The sequence below is a fragment of the Microcebus murinus genome, chromosome X (assembly GCF_040939455.1).
Source record: "Microcebus murinus isolate Inina chromosome X, M.murinus_Inina_mat1.0, whole genome shotgun sequence".
NCBI classification, from domain to species: Eukaryota; Metazoa; Chordata; class Mammalia; order Primates; family Cheirogaleidae; genus Microcebus; species Microcebus murinus.
The window spans coordinates 123645045-123659370 of record NC_134136.1 but is presented as its reverse complement, the minus strand read 5'-3'; the positions used below and the strand labels follow the sequence as shown (position 1 = coordinate 123659370).

Here is a 14326-nt window from a genome sequence, read left to right as displayed (position 1 = left end):
TCCATCAACCAACACTTCCGCTTATCTAAATCCATAAGAACTTTGACATTTCTGAGGGGTTACATCACCAGACCTTTGTGAATCTCCAGATTTATCACCACCACTACAACATAATACCCCCACCAACACCCCTACCAATAAAGATTTCATTCTCTGCCTTAGAGCCATCATTTGCTTAAGACCTTTCTATTTCTCTTCATTTCCACCATTGGAAGGAGCTTGTAGATATTTTGCATTTCGGTGCCATATTCACAAAGAAGCATATTTTCTCTCTACCATGGTTTCTGCATGTGTGTGTATACCTTGACAACAAATAGAGATTGGAGTCATTGGAGAGAGGATGCTAAGCTTCAACCTGGACATCCCCAACAAAGCAAGGACTGCTCTGATCTCTTCTAAGGACACTTTGCCTCGGCCTCCTGGGGACTGGAGACAGCTCAGGGAGAATCCTGCCACTTGCATTTGTTGTTGCCATGGGAATCGTTCTTTACTTGAAGTTCTGTGGACCCAGGGGCAAAGAGGGGTGGCAGCAACAGGCTTTCTGGGTCCTTCTCCCCTCCCTGTGTTGCCTCTTTGTGTCTCACTTCCTGGATCTTGCAAACATTTCCTTCAGCAATAGCCTGTGAGTGGCTGTTTCTCTTGGAGCAGTCTTATCTTTTGGCTGCTGAGGGAAGGGAAAGGCGAGAGGGGCTGGACCTGTGCACTGTTGCTACTGAGATCCTGGAATGCCAAGCTACTGTGGTAAGTTTAAAAATAAAATTTCCCAACAAGAAAACTTCAAAAGGGCCAAGGAAGAGGCAAGAGGAGATTTTTCAGTCTCTGCAAATATTGGTTTTCATTTTCAATTACTAGTAAGCTGAAAAAAATATTGTAACAAAAAAGGAAAAGCTATTCATCAGAAGAAAAGGCAAGCTGTGCCAAGAGGAAAAGAGAAGAACAGCCCAGGCCTTTGCAGGCAGCTTGCTTTTGTTTTTGAGCTACAGTCTCCTTGCTGGTGTCAACAAGCAAGGAGTCCTTTCTCATAGTCAGCTTTCATGCTTCCTCCCCATTCTTCAGCGAAGAGCTAAAGTCTTCACAGACACCTAGGGATGAATGCAGTTCAAGTTCCTTTTTCTCCACCTCAGTAGTCCTTGCTTCAGTGGGATTGTTCCTCCAAGCCAGACGGGGTAGGTTTCAGTCTGGACACTTCTGCTTCTTGCTAGTTGGGAAAATGATTTACCCTTTCTAAGCCTCAAGATCATCATATGCAAACTGGCAATAATGGTACCTACTTCAAGAGGTGGTTGTGAAGATTAACTGAAATGCACACATGAAAGTGCCTAACACAATGCCTGGCACTTAGTAAGAAGTAAGAAACCATAGTTCTCTTTCCTCAGTGAAGCTCCTTACCCTTCACCCCAGGGAAAGAATTCTGACTTAGTCTCAAAGTGAAGTTGTAGATTTCTGTGCATTTAGGAGACCTTAACCCTTTGAAAATAAGACCTCTAGAGGCTGATATCCTTGGATTGAGCCTGACACACTTCAACGGAAGCGTTCCCTGCACCATTTTGCCACAACGGTTAGAGCCAAGAAGGCAGGGGAAGTGTCAGTTTTTCTCCCCTTTGATGTGGTCATCTTGCACAGTGTAATATTAATTGAGATTCTCTTGAAGGAGTGACTCATACACATATTGGCCCAGCTGGTCCCATTGAGAGTAGTACTTCCACTTTCTGGAGTCCTGCTGCCTTCTTCCCCCCATGCAAGTGACTGTGCAAGGCTCAGGCTGGTCCAACACAGGGCAAGCAAGTGGGAGGGCAGTGCTTTTAAAACAGGGGCTGATGCAGAGAATAGCATTTTCCAGGTTGCCTTGTTAGAGCCCAGTGCCTCCAGATGGGGTCACGGTGTCATGAGTTGAGGCACCAGATGTCCTTGAAGGGCATGTTCTTTTCTTTCAACAGATTCTAGATTTTACTACTAAGGGGTCAATTCTGTAAGGCTGACAAAAGTAGTTAGTTCCTAAACAAGACGCTTTTGAATATCCAGTCTTTTTGATCTTCACACTGCTTGTAAGCCTAAACTGGGTGTTATTCTCTCTCCCTTTTTAGTACACAAGAAAAGTGAGTCAATGAGTCCAGGGTTAAGATCTTTGGTAAGCTTAGTCCTTGTGTCTAGGCAGCCATGTGCCTGAGCTGGGACACAAGGTCTCCTGGTTTCTTGGCTATGGAGTAGGTTTGAACACTAACCGGTGAGCAGCATAGTCCAACTCCCTTGATGGGAACAAGGAACAGGGCTGAAGCATACAATGGCAAAGTTTGCACACTGTACAATTTGCTCAACCACATGCAGTGACCCTGAGTAAGGGACTTCACTCTAACAGTGAGGATGGTGCTGTCATTTATTTGGTGTCTTTACACATACCCAGCATCATTCTAAGTCCTTTTTATATAGTTAATCCTCATGACTATTTTCTAAGAGAGGTATTTTAATGAAACTGAGATAAGTTAAATACCTTGCTTAAGGTCATGAAGTTTTTTATTAACAGTTATGATTTTTGCATCTATACTCATGAGGGATATTGGTCTATAATTTTCTTTTTTTGTTGCATCCTTTCCTGGCTTTGGTATCAAGGTGATATTGGCTTCGTAGAATGAGTTAGGAAGGGTACCATCCTTCTCAATGATGTGGAATAGTTTCTGTAGTATAGGTATGAGTTCATCCTTGAATGTTTGGTAGAACTCCGGGGTGTAGCCATCTGGCTCGGGACTTTTCCGTTTGGGGAGGTTTTTAATTACTGCTTCAATTTCTGAGCTTGTGATTGGTCTGTTCAGGAATTCATTTTCCTCCTGGGTGAACTTAAGGAGGTTGTGTGATTCCAGGAATCTGTCCATTTCGTCTTCATTTTGTAGTTTTTGGGCATATAGATTTCTATAGTAGTCAAACATAATATTTTGTATTTCTGTGGAGTCTGTTGTGATCTCTCCTTTTTCATTTCTTATTGAGGTTATTAGAGTCCTTTCCTTTTGAGTTCTTGTCAGCCTAGCCAGAGGGCTGTCAATTTTGTTGATCTTTTCGAAAAACCAGATTCTGGTTTTGTTGATCTTCCATATAGTTCTCTTATTCTCCATTTCATTTAGTTGAGCTTTGATGTTAGATATTTCTTTTCTTCTGCCAGGATTGGAATTGGTTTGCTCTTCTTTTTCCAGTTCCTTGAGTCTATTCATTAGGTTGTCGGTGTCTAATCTTTCTGTTTTTTGGATGTGAGCATTTATTGCTATTAGTTTTCCTCTCAGATATGCTTTTGCTGTATCCCAAAGGTTTTGGTAAGACGTGGCTCTGTTGTCGTTTTGTTCAAAGAAATTCTTGATTTCTCTCTGAATTTCTTCCTTGACCAAATAGTCATTCAACAGTAGGTTGTTTAGTTTCCATGACTTAGTGATGTGGTGTGTATTTCTGTTAGAGTAAAATAAACAAATGGGATCTGATCAAATTAAAAAGTCTCTGCACTGCCAAGGAAACAATCATTAGAGCAAATAGACAGCCCACAGAATGGGAGAAAATATTTGCTCTCTACACTTCCGATAAAGGTCTAATAACAAGAATCTATCTAGAACTTAAAAGAATAAACAAGAAAAATTCAAACAACCCCATCAAGAAATGGGCAATGGAAATGAACAGAAACTTCTCCAAAGAAGACAGAATAATGGCATGCAAACATATAAAAAAATGTTCAACATCTCTAATCATTAGAGAAATGCAAATCAAAACCACAATGAGATACCACCTAACCCCAGTGAGAATGGCCTGTATCAAGAAATCCCAAAACAAGAAATGCTGGTGAGCATGCGGAGAGACAGGAACACTCTTACACTGCTGGTGGGACTACATATTAGTGCAACCTTTGTGGAAAAGAATTTGAAGATACCTGAAACAACTAGAAATAGAAATACCATTCGACCCAGCAATAGCATTGTTGGGCATCTGTCCAAAAGAACATAAGTCACTCTATTATAAAGACATCTGCACCCGAATGTTTATAGCAGCACAATTCACTATTGCACCGTCATGGAAACTACCCAAGTGCTCGTCAATTCATGAACGGATAACTGAAATGTGGTATGTACTCACAATGGAATATTACTCAATCCTAAGAAACGATAGTGAACTAGCACCGTTTATGCTATCTTGGATTAAGCTTAAGCCTGTAATACAAAGCGAGATGACACAAGACCTGGAAAATGGGCTACACATCTACTCGCCATCAAATTGGTACTGACAGCCTAAAACTATGGTGTTCAAGTAATTGTAGTGTTCAACAGGGATCTGGGGGTAGGGGAGACCCACATCTTAAGAATGTAATGAGCATTGTAGGGGGGAAAGGATCACCTCTATCACTTTTTAGGGAGAGGCAAAGAAACACACTCTAACCAAAATGACTAAAAAAAAAAAAATTTGTCAATGGGAGGTGAACAGGTGGAAGGGGGGAGAAGGGGAAGGGTACGCACTTTCATGGTGGGTGCAGGGCACACCACTTGAAGACTGGACACACTTGAAGCTCTGGCAAAGCGGGGTGGGGAGGGGGGGCAGGGGCAAGATATGTAACCCTAACAATATTTGTACCCACAGAATTTGGGAAAAAATAAGTAAATAAAATTAAAAAAAATAGTTATGAAGCCAGACTTTTTAATTTTTCTGGAACTGACACTGTATTATTTCTGCTTTGCTCTGTTGCCTTTCCTGTGCACTGGCTAGGGAAAAAGCAAGAGTGGTAAATTCGATTGCTATCATGGAACAGGGCTCTCCTCACCACAGCTGCAAGACATTGGCCCCACTGGGGCCTTTGGAGATATTGCTGCATTTTATAAGATCTAGATTGGAGATGAAGGTGGGGAAGGAGAAAAGAGGTAGGGATAGGAGGTAGGAATGGACAACCGAGTGTGTGTGGTGAAGGGTGAGGGACAGGATATATAGCTTGGAAACCAACCTAATTAGAACAAATAACTCTGTCCCTACCCACAGTCCTCCCACCCCTTACATCTAGACCTTTGTTTCCATAATATGGTCCCTGAACCACTTGTGTTAAAATCCCTTGGGTGAATTGTTTAAAATACAGATTCCTAGAGCCTACCACAGAGGTATAAAATCCCAATTAGGGTGGGGCCCATGAATTTTCATTTTAAACAACCTCTCAAGGTCATTCTGATTAGGACCCACTTTGATTGTGAACTGCTGTCCCAGACCAGTGGTTCCTAGTAAAAGCTAGATTGTACACCCTTCTCAGAAAGAATTTTTTGAGCTAGTACTCTTGTCATCTGCTGGTAGTTCATTCATAAGCTTCTTATATATACTAATGTCCTAATATTTATGTTTAGAATACAATAAATCGTGAGGGAAAAAAGAAGTATAAATGAAGCTCTGTTAAGACCACTGCCCTAGACTGAAAAATAAATGAGCTGGCAAAAAAAAAAAAATGTGGATGGTTGGGACCCAGTTTGAGGAAGAAGGAGAGGACAGTGGTTAGTGCCCTGTAGAATAAAAATATGACCTTATTTTTGTAGAAAACCAGACCCCCTCCCCCAGAATGAAGCAAAAGAGAACCACAAAGATCCCAAAGTTATTATCAGGAACCCATAGGCTTTGGGCACCAAATACTGAAAAATAACTGGGCAAGACTGAAGGGCATTGGCCTAGGCTTAGTGTTCAAGTAAGAAGCAGTATTTTGTGGAAGCACCTACTTGGGACAAGTACCTTATCTTTTGAGATGCATAGCTAGCTAAGGAAGGCTTTCATAAAAGACTTGATCAAAGCAGAGAAGCTCCATGCAACTAATTTGAAGAAATGCAGTGCTCTTTGAGTATTGTAGGATAGGTACATCAGCCCAGTAATAGAGTTAAGAGGCTTGATACGGTTGAGTAAAATGAATAATTTCTATTAACTCACACCACCCCAAAGAAATATGCAATTTAGGTAAAAAAAAAAAAAAAAAAGCATATTTGCTATGCAAATACAGCCTCAATATCAATCCAGCTCCCTCGTGTCCCCACAAACTGCAATCAGATTCTGGAACAGGTGAACAGCTTTATCAGCCACTCATTATTGCCCTGGCCTGGCAACCTGGGCCCTGAGGTTCGAGTAAGAGAGATCTAACTTTTCTCCTTTGCCATAGTCACACAAACCTGGATTTATTCAACAATAAAGAAATATCTACTGAGCACCCATCATATGCCAAGCACTGTGCTGGATACTGGTGATACAGTGGTGAACATGACATGGCCTTTGCCCTCAAGAAGGCCATGTGGAAGGAGCAAATAAGCAGCACTGCATTAGGAAAATTAGTGGGTGCTGTATGGGCAGAGTCTAGGTGCCTACCCCATACTTGGGGGGATCAGGAAAGTCTTCCTCAGGAAAATGGTATGTAAGCAGAAATCTGAGGAGGAAGTCAGATGAAGAGAGAGGAAAACACAGTGATTCATAGGGAACAGAGAATATAAAGGCTTAAAGTGTGGGAGGTATGGGGATGGCAGAATCTAAAAGAGCCTCCTAAATCACAGTAAGAGGTCTATGCCTTATGAATAATGTAGGCTTTAAACAGGGAAATGTATAACATAATAGGATGTATGTTTTATTTCTCTGTCATCTTTAAGTGTTACTTATTTTTAGTTAAAAAAGTAATAAATGCATTTAGTATATTCACACACATATGCACACACACATACACACACACTGTAAGAGAATGTTATCCCAAACCATCAGTATAATTCTTCAGAAGAGAACATTAATAGCAATTTCTTATGTATCTTTCCAGAAAATTAACACATGTGCATGTATACCCACTCCTTTTTACAAAAATGAGAAGATATTACACTCATTTTTTATATTCTACATCTTGCTTTTTTATTTTAGTGTTGTTTTTTTATTATATATACTGCAATACCTTTAACAGCTGTATAGTATTCCATATGTAGATATTCCCTATTTTATTTAACCGGTCCCATTGAAAGGCACTTATATTGCTTCCAGTCTTTTGTGATTACGCACAAAGCTGCAGTGAATATCCTTATGGATATCTCTCTGTATTCATGTTGGAATATCTCTGTAGAATAAATCCCTGGAAGCTGAATTGCTGGGTCAAAGGATATACATATTTTACCTTTTTTTTCCTTCCAAATTCCCTCCATAGGGGTTATACTAATTTCCACTTCCACCAGCACTGTATGATATCACCTGTTTCCTTCCACCCTCATCAATTCTTTAATTTTTTATTTAAAAAAGTTTTATTATTGTTTGGACTTACATTTGTTTAATTTTCAAGATAGATAATGATACCATCTATACATAATAAGATTTTCCCCTTCCAATGCTTATAGCTTTAGCTTGTTAAATAGCACTATCTAATACTTTCAGAACAATATTAAATATTAGTGGGGAAAGTCTGTACCTATGCTTTGTTCTTAATTTTAATGGCAATGCCTTTAGTGTTTTGCCATTAAGCACAGTGTTGGCTTTTGGCTTTAAAAAAAAATGTATGACGTTAAAAATTCTAGAAGAAAACATAGGACAAACTCTTCTGGAATAGGCCTAGGCAAAATATTATGTCTAAGACCCCAACGGCAAATACAGCAACAACAAAAATAAATAAATGGGACTTAATTAAATTAAAAAGCTTTTGCACAGCAAAGGAAATAATTAACGGAGTAAAGAGCCAACCTTCAGAATGGGAGAAAATAATCCCAAACTATACATCTGACAAAGAACTAATTTCCAGAATCTACAAAGTACTCAAATAAAACAGGGAGAAAAAAACAACCCCATCAAAAGTGGGCAAAAGGCATGAACAGAAGTTTTTCAAAAGGCTGGATCCCAGAGGTGGGGGCTGTATAGGGTACACAGGGCCTGTAGTCTTGCTGGGAACCACAGTAACATTAGGGCAACAAGAACATAGTAGAGAAATGCTAGGTAATGCCACCAGCTATGTATAAGAATGTGGTAAGAATGAAGGTATTTTAGCCTTTATGTATCATTATATATAAGACTATGAAGTAATAAAACATGTATGTGCTTCATAAAAAAAGACAGACAAATGACAACAGACATATAAAAAAAAGTTCACTATCACTAATCATCAGGGAAATGCAAATTAAAACCACAGTGATATACTATGTTACCCCTGTCAGAATGACCATTATTAAAAAAGTCAAAAAACAACAGATGCTGATGTGCATGCAGAGAAAAAGGTATGTTTATACACTATTGATAGGACTGAAAATTAGCACAACCTAAGTGGAAAATAGTATAGAGATTCCTCAAAGAGCTAAAGGTAAGACCTACCATTTGATCCAGCAATCCCACCACTGGGCATCTAACCAAAGGAAAAGAAATCATTTTACTAAAAAGGCACCTGCTCAATTCACAATTGCAATGATGTGGAATCAATCTAAGTGCCCATCAATATAAATGGATAAAGAAAATATAGTATATACAGGGCTGTCTAGAAAGTATCCAGCCATGTAATATGAAAAATTATGAAAATTATGGCTGGATACTTTCCAGATAGCTGTTGTATATACCAAGGAGTAGTACTACTCAGCATAAAAAGGAATGCAATAATAATAATAATGTCTTTCCCTGCAACTTGGATGGAACTGGAGACCATTATCCTAAGTGAAGTGTCTCACGAATGGAGAAACAAATACCACATGTTCTCAGTAATAAGTGGGAGCAATGGGTGCACATGAGCACAAATAAAAGACATAAAAGACATTGGAAACTAAGAAGGGAGGAGGGTGGGGAGTGAAGGATAAAAACTTACCTATTGGGTACAATGAGCACCGTCCTGGTGGCAGTCACACTGACAGCCCTAAATTCAGCATTATACAGTGTATTTATTAACAAAAACTTTTTTATCTCCTTAATATATTGAAATTTTTAAAAACTTAATTAAAAAGATATGATGATAATGATAGTGTTGTGGAAATAGACATCTTTTTCTGTTAGTTTTTTTTTTTTAATTTGGAAAGGATGCTGAATTTTTATCAAATATATTTTAGCATTAGGGAGCATATAATATATATACCATATAACAATTGTTATATGACATATCTTTTGATTTATTGATGTTACAGATATCAGTAGGTTTTCTAATACTAAACCAGTCTTACGTTTCTGGGATGCACCACACTTGTTCATGGTGTATTGCATTTTTTTTATTGTAATACTATGCTTTTCCAATTTATTTTTTTTATTCTTTTTTCCCCCAAATTCTGTGGGTACAAATATTGTTAGGGTTACATATCTTGCCCCTGCCCCCCCCCACCCCACTCTGCCAGAGCTTCAAGCATATCCAGTCTTCAAGTGGTGAGCCCTGCACCACCTCTATCGCTTTTTAGAGAGAGGCAAAGAAACACACTGTAACCAAAATGTCTAAAAAAAAAAAAATTCTTTTTTTGTTAATGGGAAGTGAACAGGTGGAAGGGGGGAGAAGGGGAAGGGTACGCACTTTCATGATGTATTACATTTTTAACATCCTCCTGACTTCTCTTTGCTAACATTTTATTTAAGATTTTTGCATAAAAATTCTTAGATGACATTGATCTTTAGTTTTCCTTTATGTATGTTCTAGTTGTTGGGTTTTGGTATCAATGTTATGCAGGAATCTTTTCTTCTCTTTCTGTTGTCTAGATTCCAGAGTCTAGAAAATTTAAGTAACCTTATTTTTATCTGTTCCTTGAAGATCAGTAGAATTAACACAAGACTATGTGATTGGTGCTATTTTTTTGGTCAAATTTATAAATTTTTTACTATGGTAACTGGTGGGTTTAGATATTCTCATTCTTCTGCAATCAGTTTTGGTTAATTTTTATTTATGCAGAAAATCAGCCTAAGTTTCAAATTTGTTTTTATAGAGAAGAGCAAAGCATTCTCTCATTCTTTTCATTTATTCTGTAACTGTGATTTCTCCAGTTCTAATTTTGTGTGTTTGGGTGTTTTTTAATTAGATTAGCAAGTGGCTTATCTGTTTTATTGTTTTATATTTTCTTTTGAAGAATTGTCTTTATTAGTTCTATCAATAGATTCCTAGTATATTAATTTATGGCATTATTTTTATTATCTTTCTGCTTAATGTGGGTTTATTTTTATAATTCTTTTCTTAACTTCTTTTATTGAATGCTTAATTCATGTGTTTTAATTTATTCTTATGTATTAATATAAATATTTAATGATACACATTTTCTCTTGACTACTGCTTTAGTCAACCATATCCTCCACCTTCTGATATTTCCATTGTTATTTTCTAGGTATTCTACAATTTCAGATTAGATTTCCTCTTTGGCTAAAGTGAAAGGTTTTTTCCCCTGTTTATTTTTTACATACTAGAGATTTTTATTTTTGTTATTGCATTTTCATTTTTGTTATTAATTTCTAGTGTTACTGTATTCTTATTGGAGAACATAGTCTGTATTATTTCCACTTTATGACTCAATATATAGTCAATTAAAAAATACTCAATGGACCCTTGGAAAAAAAAGTATAGTCTATTTTTAGTGTATGAAGTTTAAATTTTCCATTATCTTAGTTTTTGACTGTCACACTCTGTCATCAGCTGAAACAGTGTCACATTTTGTTTCTGCTTTTTTCTACCTTTGCATCTCCTACAGATTTTGTTTTATGAATTTTGACGCTATGCTTTTTGTTGCTTAAAAATTCAGGGTAGTTACATCTTCATCATGTGTTCTAGTCGTTAGCATTATAGTGCCCTGCTTTGTCTTGTTTATTGCTTTTTGACTTTTATTCAATGTTTTTATGATATGAGTATCATAATTCTTGTTTTTTAAATTTTGACATCAATTAATTTGTTAAACAAATATTTATTGACCACCTATTGTGTACCAGGCACTAGAGTCAAGGTGAAATAAGAAAAGATCCCTGCCCTCAAGGAGCTTACATTTTCTTTAGAAAGTAGAACACAAAATAAACAAGTAAAAATATGTATGTGATATACTATCAGGTGGAGATGAATGCTGTGAGAAAGAACAAAGTAGGATAAGGATAATTAAAGATAAGTAATCTCTATTTTAGATAAGTCAGTCAGGAAAGATCTCTGCCTGGTACATATCTGTCATTCTTTTACTTTCCACTCGCCCATCATCTTTTTTGTTTTTGTTTTCTTTCATAAGGGGACCTGCCAGGTGAAAAAGTTTGCACATAAGGGATTTTTATGATCTTAAAGATCTATAGATATGCTAAGGCCCAAAGAGAAGACAGCAGGGTATGTCTGGATATGAATTTCTGATCAATATGAGTGATGAGCTAGCCCAGGATAGGGGCTGGAAATGAGGGATATTTTGCTTTCTATTCTATCTGAGTTTGGCTATCATTGTGTGTATTATTATTTTTTAAGGAGACATTCCTAGTCTTCATCATGAATACTGAATGGATATTCTGTCTGATGATTTAATGGAGCCCCTGGAATTTCCTGTCACTGGACAGGACTTAGCATGATGCTGATTGTTCACAGGCTACAGCAAGAAACCAGATCTTGTGGCTTTGAGGGCTTAACTCTTTATACACTGAGGCTAAACACATGTCTTTTAACTTTGGTCACCCTTTATTTTATAGAAGTTTGACTTTTTATATATATTCAAATAAACCTGGACTTCTGCTCCTTGAAGATTTTTTTCTATTTTATTGAAAAAATAAGAATCTTATTTCACCTCACAAGTGATAGTCTTTTAAATTTTCTGATAGTTTTTTATATGTATACTATATATATTTACATAATATATAATATATTAAAATTATATATACACACATATCCATGACTCTTGATCTAAAATTTATTTTGGCATATAATGTATGATGTAGCTTTAAAAAGCACTGCCTCTGTAGTTATCTCAAAAAGATGTATTAAATAATGTTTCTTTATCCCTTGTTTTAGAAGGTTATATATATGATGGTTTTATAGATAGTCTGGTTTGCTTCAGCACTTGATATTTTGTTTTGTTAATCAATAACACTCTGCTTTAATTGCAATTGTTTTATAATATACTTAATCCCTTACTTACTAGCTCCTCATTTCTTCTGTAGCAGAATACTCATTAATATTATATCCTACATTTTAAAAAAAACAAAGCTAATTTTGAAAAAATTCTATAGTTAAAATATTCCTATTGAGAATTCCAATTGCAATTGCATTAGGAGGTATTTTAAATCCAAAATAGGAGATATTTGTCAATAGCCTACTTGGTGTTTCTTGTTACAAGTTTAAGATCATAGACAGAATGTATACATATCTAATTCCTGATATAGGCTGTATCTAGAGAGGCAGTAGGGGAATGGAAGTGGAGAGTGATAAAAAGAGTATTATTCCTTATTTCTTAAAAAAAAATCACAAAGCATAGATGGCAAATTATTCAAATATACTAAGTCTGGTGGTAGGTGGGAACATGCGTATTTATTAAGGCAATCTCTGTACATTTCTAAATATCTGAAATTTTTCATCATGAAAAACAAAACAAACAAAAACAACAGAAGAAGCAGGAGAATCAGGCTTGTAAGCCTGAAAACACAGCACATTCACTCTGAGTGCTATAAACAGACATGAGTGGTATGTGTATATCCAGACTTTGGAGCTAGACTGTTCATGTTCAAATCCTAGCTTTATGACTTATTAGCTTTATGATTCCAGGCAAGTTACTTACCCTATCTATGCCTCAGTTTCCCCAACTGTAAAATTAGGATAATAATACTAGCTACCTCCTAGGGTTATTGTGAGGATTAAATAAGTTATGACATGGAAAGCACTTAAACAGTGCTTGGTATTTAGTATATGCCTAGTTAAGTGTTAGCTATCATTATTATTGTATTATTATTATATTTATTAATACTACACATATTACATTGTTTTATGGCTATTTTAAATTTTATATAAATTATATCATTCAAAATATGGGCCCATCTGCAACTGTTTTACTCAATCCTCATCTGCTGTTTTGCAGGGAAATGGCTCATTCCAAGGCTAGCTTTTCATGGACAACCCCCTTCCATCCTTGCCTTGAGAACCCAGTGCCGGATTTGTCAAGCTACCGAGCAATTTCTTCTCTTGATCTCCTTGGAGACTTCAAACAAGCCTTGAAAAAGACAGAGGAAACTTCAATGTATGAGGAAGAGAGCTCCCTTGCCTCCATGTCCTGCCCACTGCGTAGCCGTGCCTTCTCAGAGAGTCACATCAGCCTGGAGCCCCAGAGCACCCGGGCCTGGGGACAGCATAGGAGGGAGCTCTTTAACAAAGGGAATGAGACCCAACCAGATCTTCTCAAAGCCAGGAAGAAGACCTTTCCTCCTCCTCGCCCTCCTCCTCCCAACTGGGAGAAGTATAGGCTCTTCCGTGCAGCCCAGCAGCAGAAGCAGCAACAGCAGCAGCAGCAGGAAGAGGAAGAAGAGGAGGACAAAGATGAAGAGAGAGAAGAGGAGGAGGAGCTGCCACCCCAGTATTTCAGTTTAGAAACCACTGCTTCCTGTGCCCTCAATCCTGAGGGGGTCCTGGAGCAGCCACAACCCCTGAGCCTTGGCCACCTGGAGGGCTCACGGCAGAGTTCACAAAGCCTCCCAGCAGAGCAAGAGTCCTTTGCTCTCCATTCCAGCGATTTCCTGCCCTCAATAAGGGGCCACTTGGGATCTCAACCTGAGCAGGCTCAGCTCCCTTGTTATTATGGCATTGGTGGGCTTTGGAGGACATCAGAGCAGGAGACAACTAATTCCCCCAAGTAAGTACTTATGAGATATACTGGGTCCCCAAAGAGGCAGGCAACATGAGTTTGAATTCCACCTCCACCATTTACCAACTGTGTGACTTTGGGCTGCTCAATGAAACTGCTCCCAATCTCAGTTGTCTTACTTGGAAAATGGGCATGATAATACCTACTCTACATGGTTGTTATAAATGTTAAAATAATCTATATAAAAGACATAGCTCCATGCTTAGCATTTCAGATGCTCAGTAAATGGGAGTTATTGAGGTTCTTGTCCCTAAATATCACTATATTATTTCTTAATTTGTCTTTAAGGAATGCATCAATTTCTGGCCCCTGATCCCAAAGGCATTAAACCCTTGTTGCCTGTACTAGGCCTTTCCTGAAAATCTGGCTCAGGCCCTTTTCTGCTATTTCTTCTGCTTGTTCTCCAGAACAAGAGGCCAGCTTGCAACCTAACCTACCTCTGCTCTAAGACAAGCAGCCTGGGCTTCTAAACTCTTCTTCCCTACCCCTAGCATCAAAGGTATTTCTGGGGCTAGATGCTTTACATGTTGAAGGTTCCTTTCTACAGCTAGGGACATTATTTTTATCTTTCTGTT

At 37.8% G+C, this 14326-nt stretch overlaps 1 protein-coding gene across 3 annotated transcripts in view; it reads left to right on the top strand.

Moving 5' to 3' along the window:
* The window catches only part of SHROOM4 (shroom family member 4), a 274200-nt gene that overhangs the window by 247255 nt on the left and 12619 nt on the right, over positions 1-14326 (top strand). For all 3 annotated transcript variants that reach the window (XM_012752168.3, XM_075999098.1, XM_075999099.1), the window contains one exon: positions 12972-13739. In XM_012752168.3, the coding sequence (XP_012607622.1) occupies positions 12972-13739 (768 nt within the window). The remainder of the gene's footprint in view (positions 1-12971; positions 13740-14326) is intronic.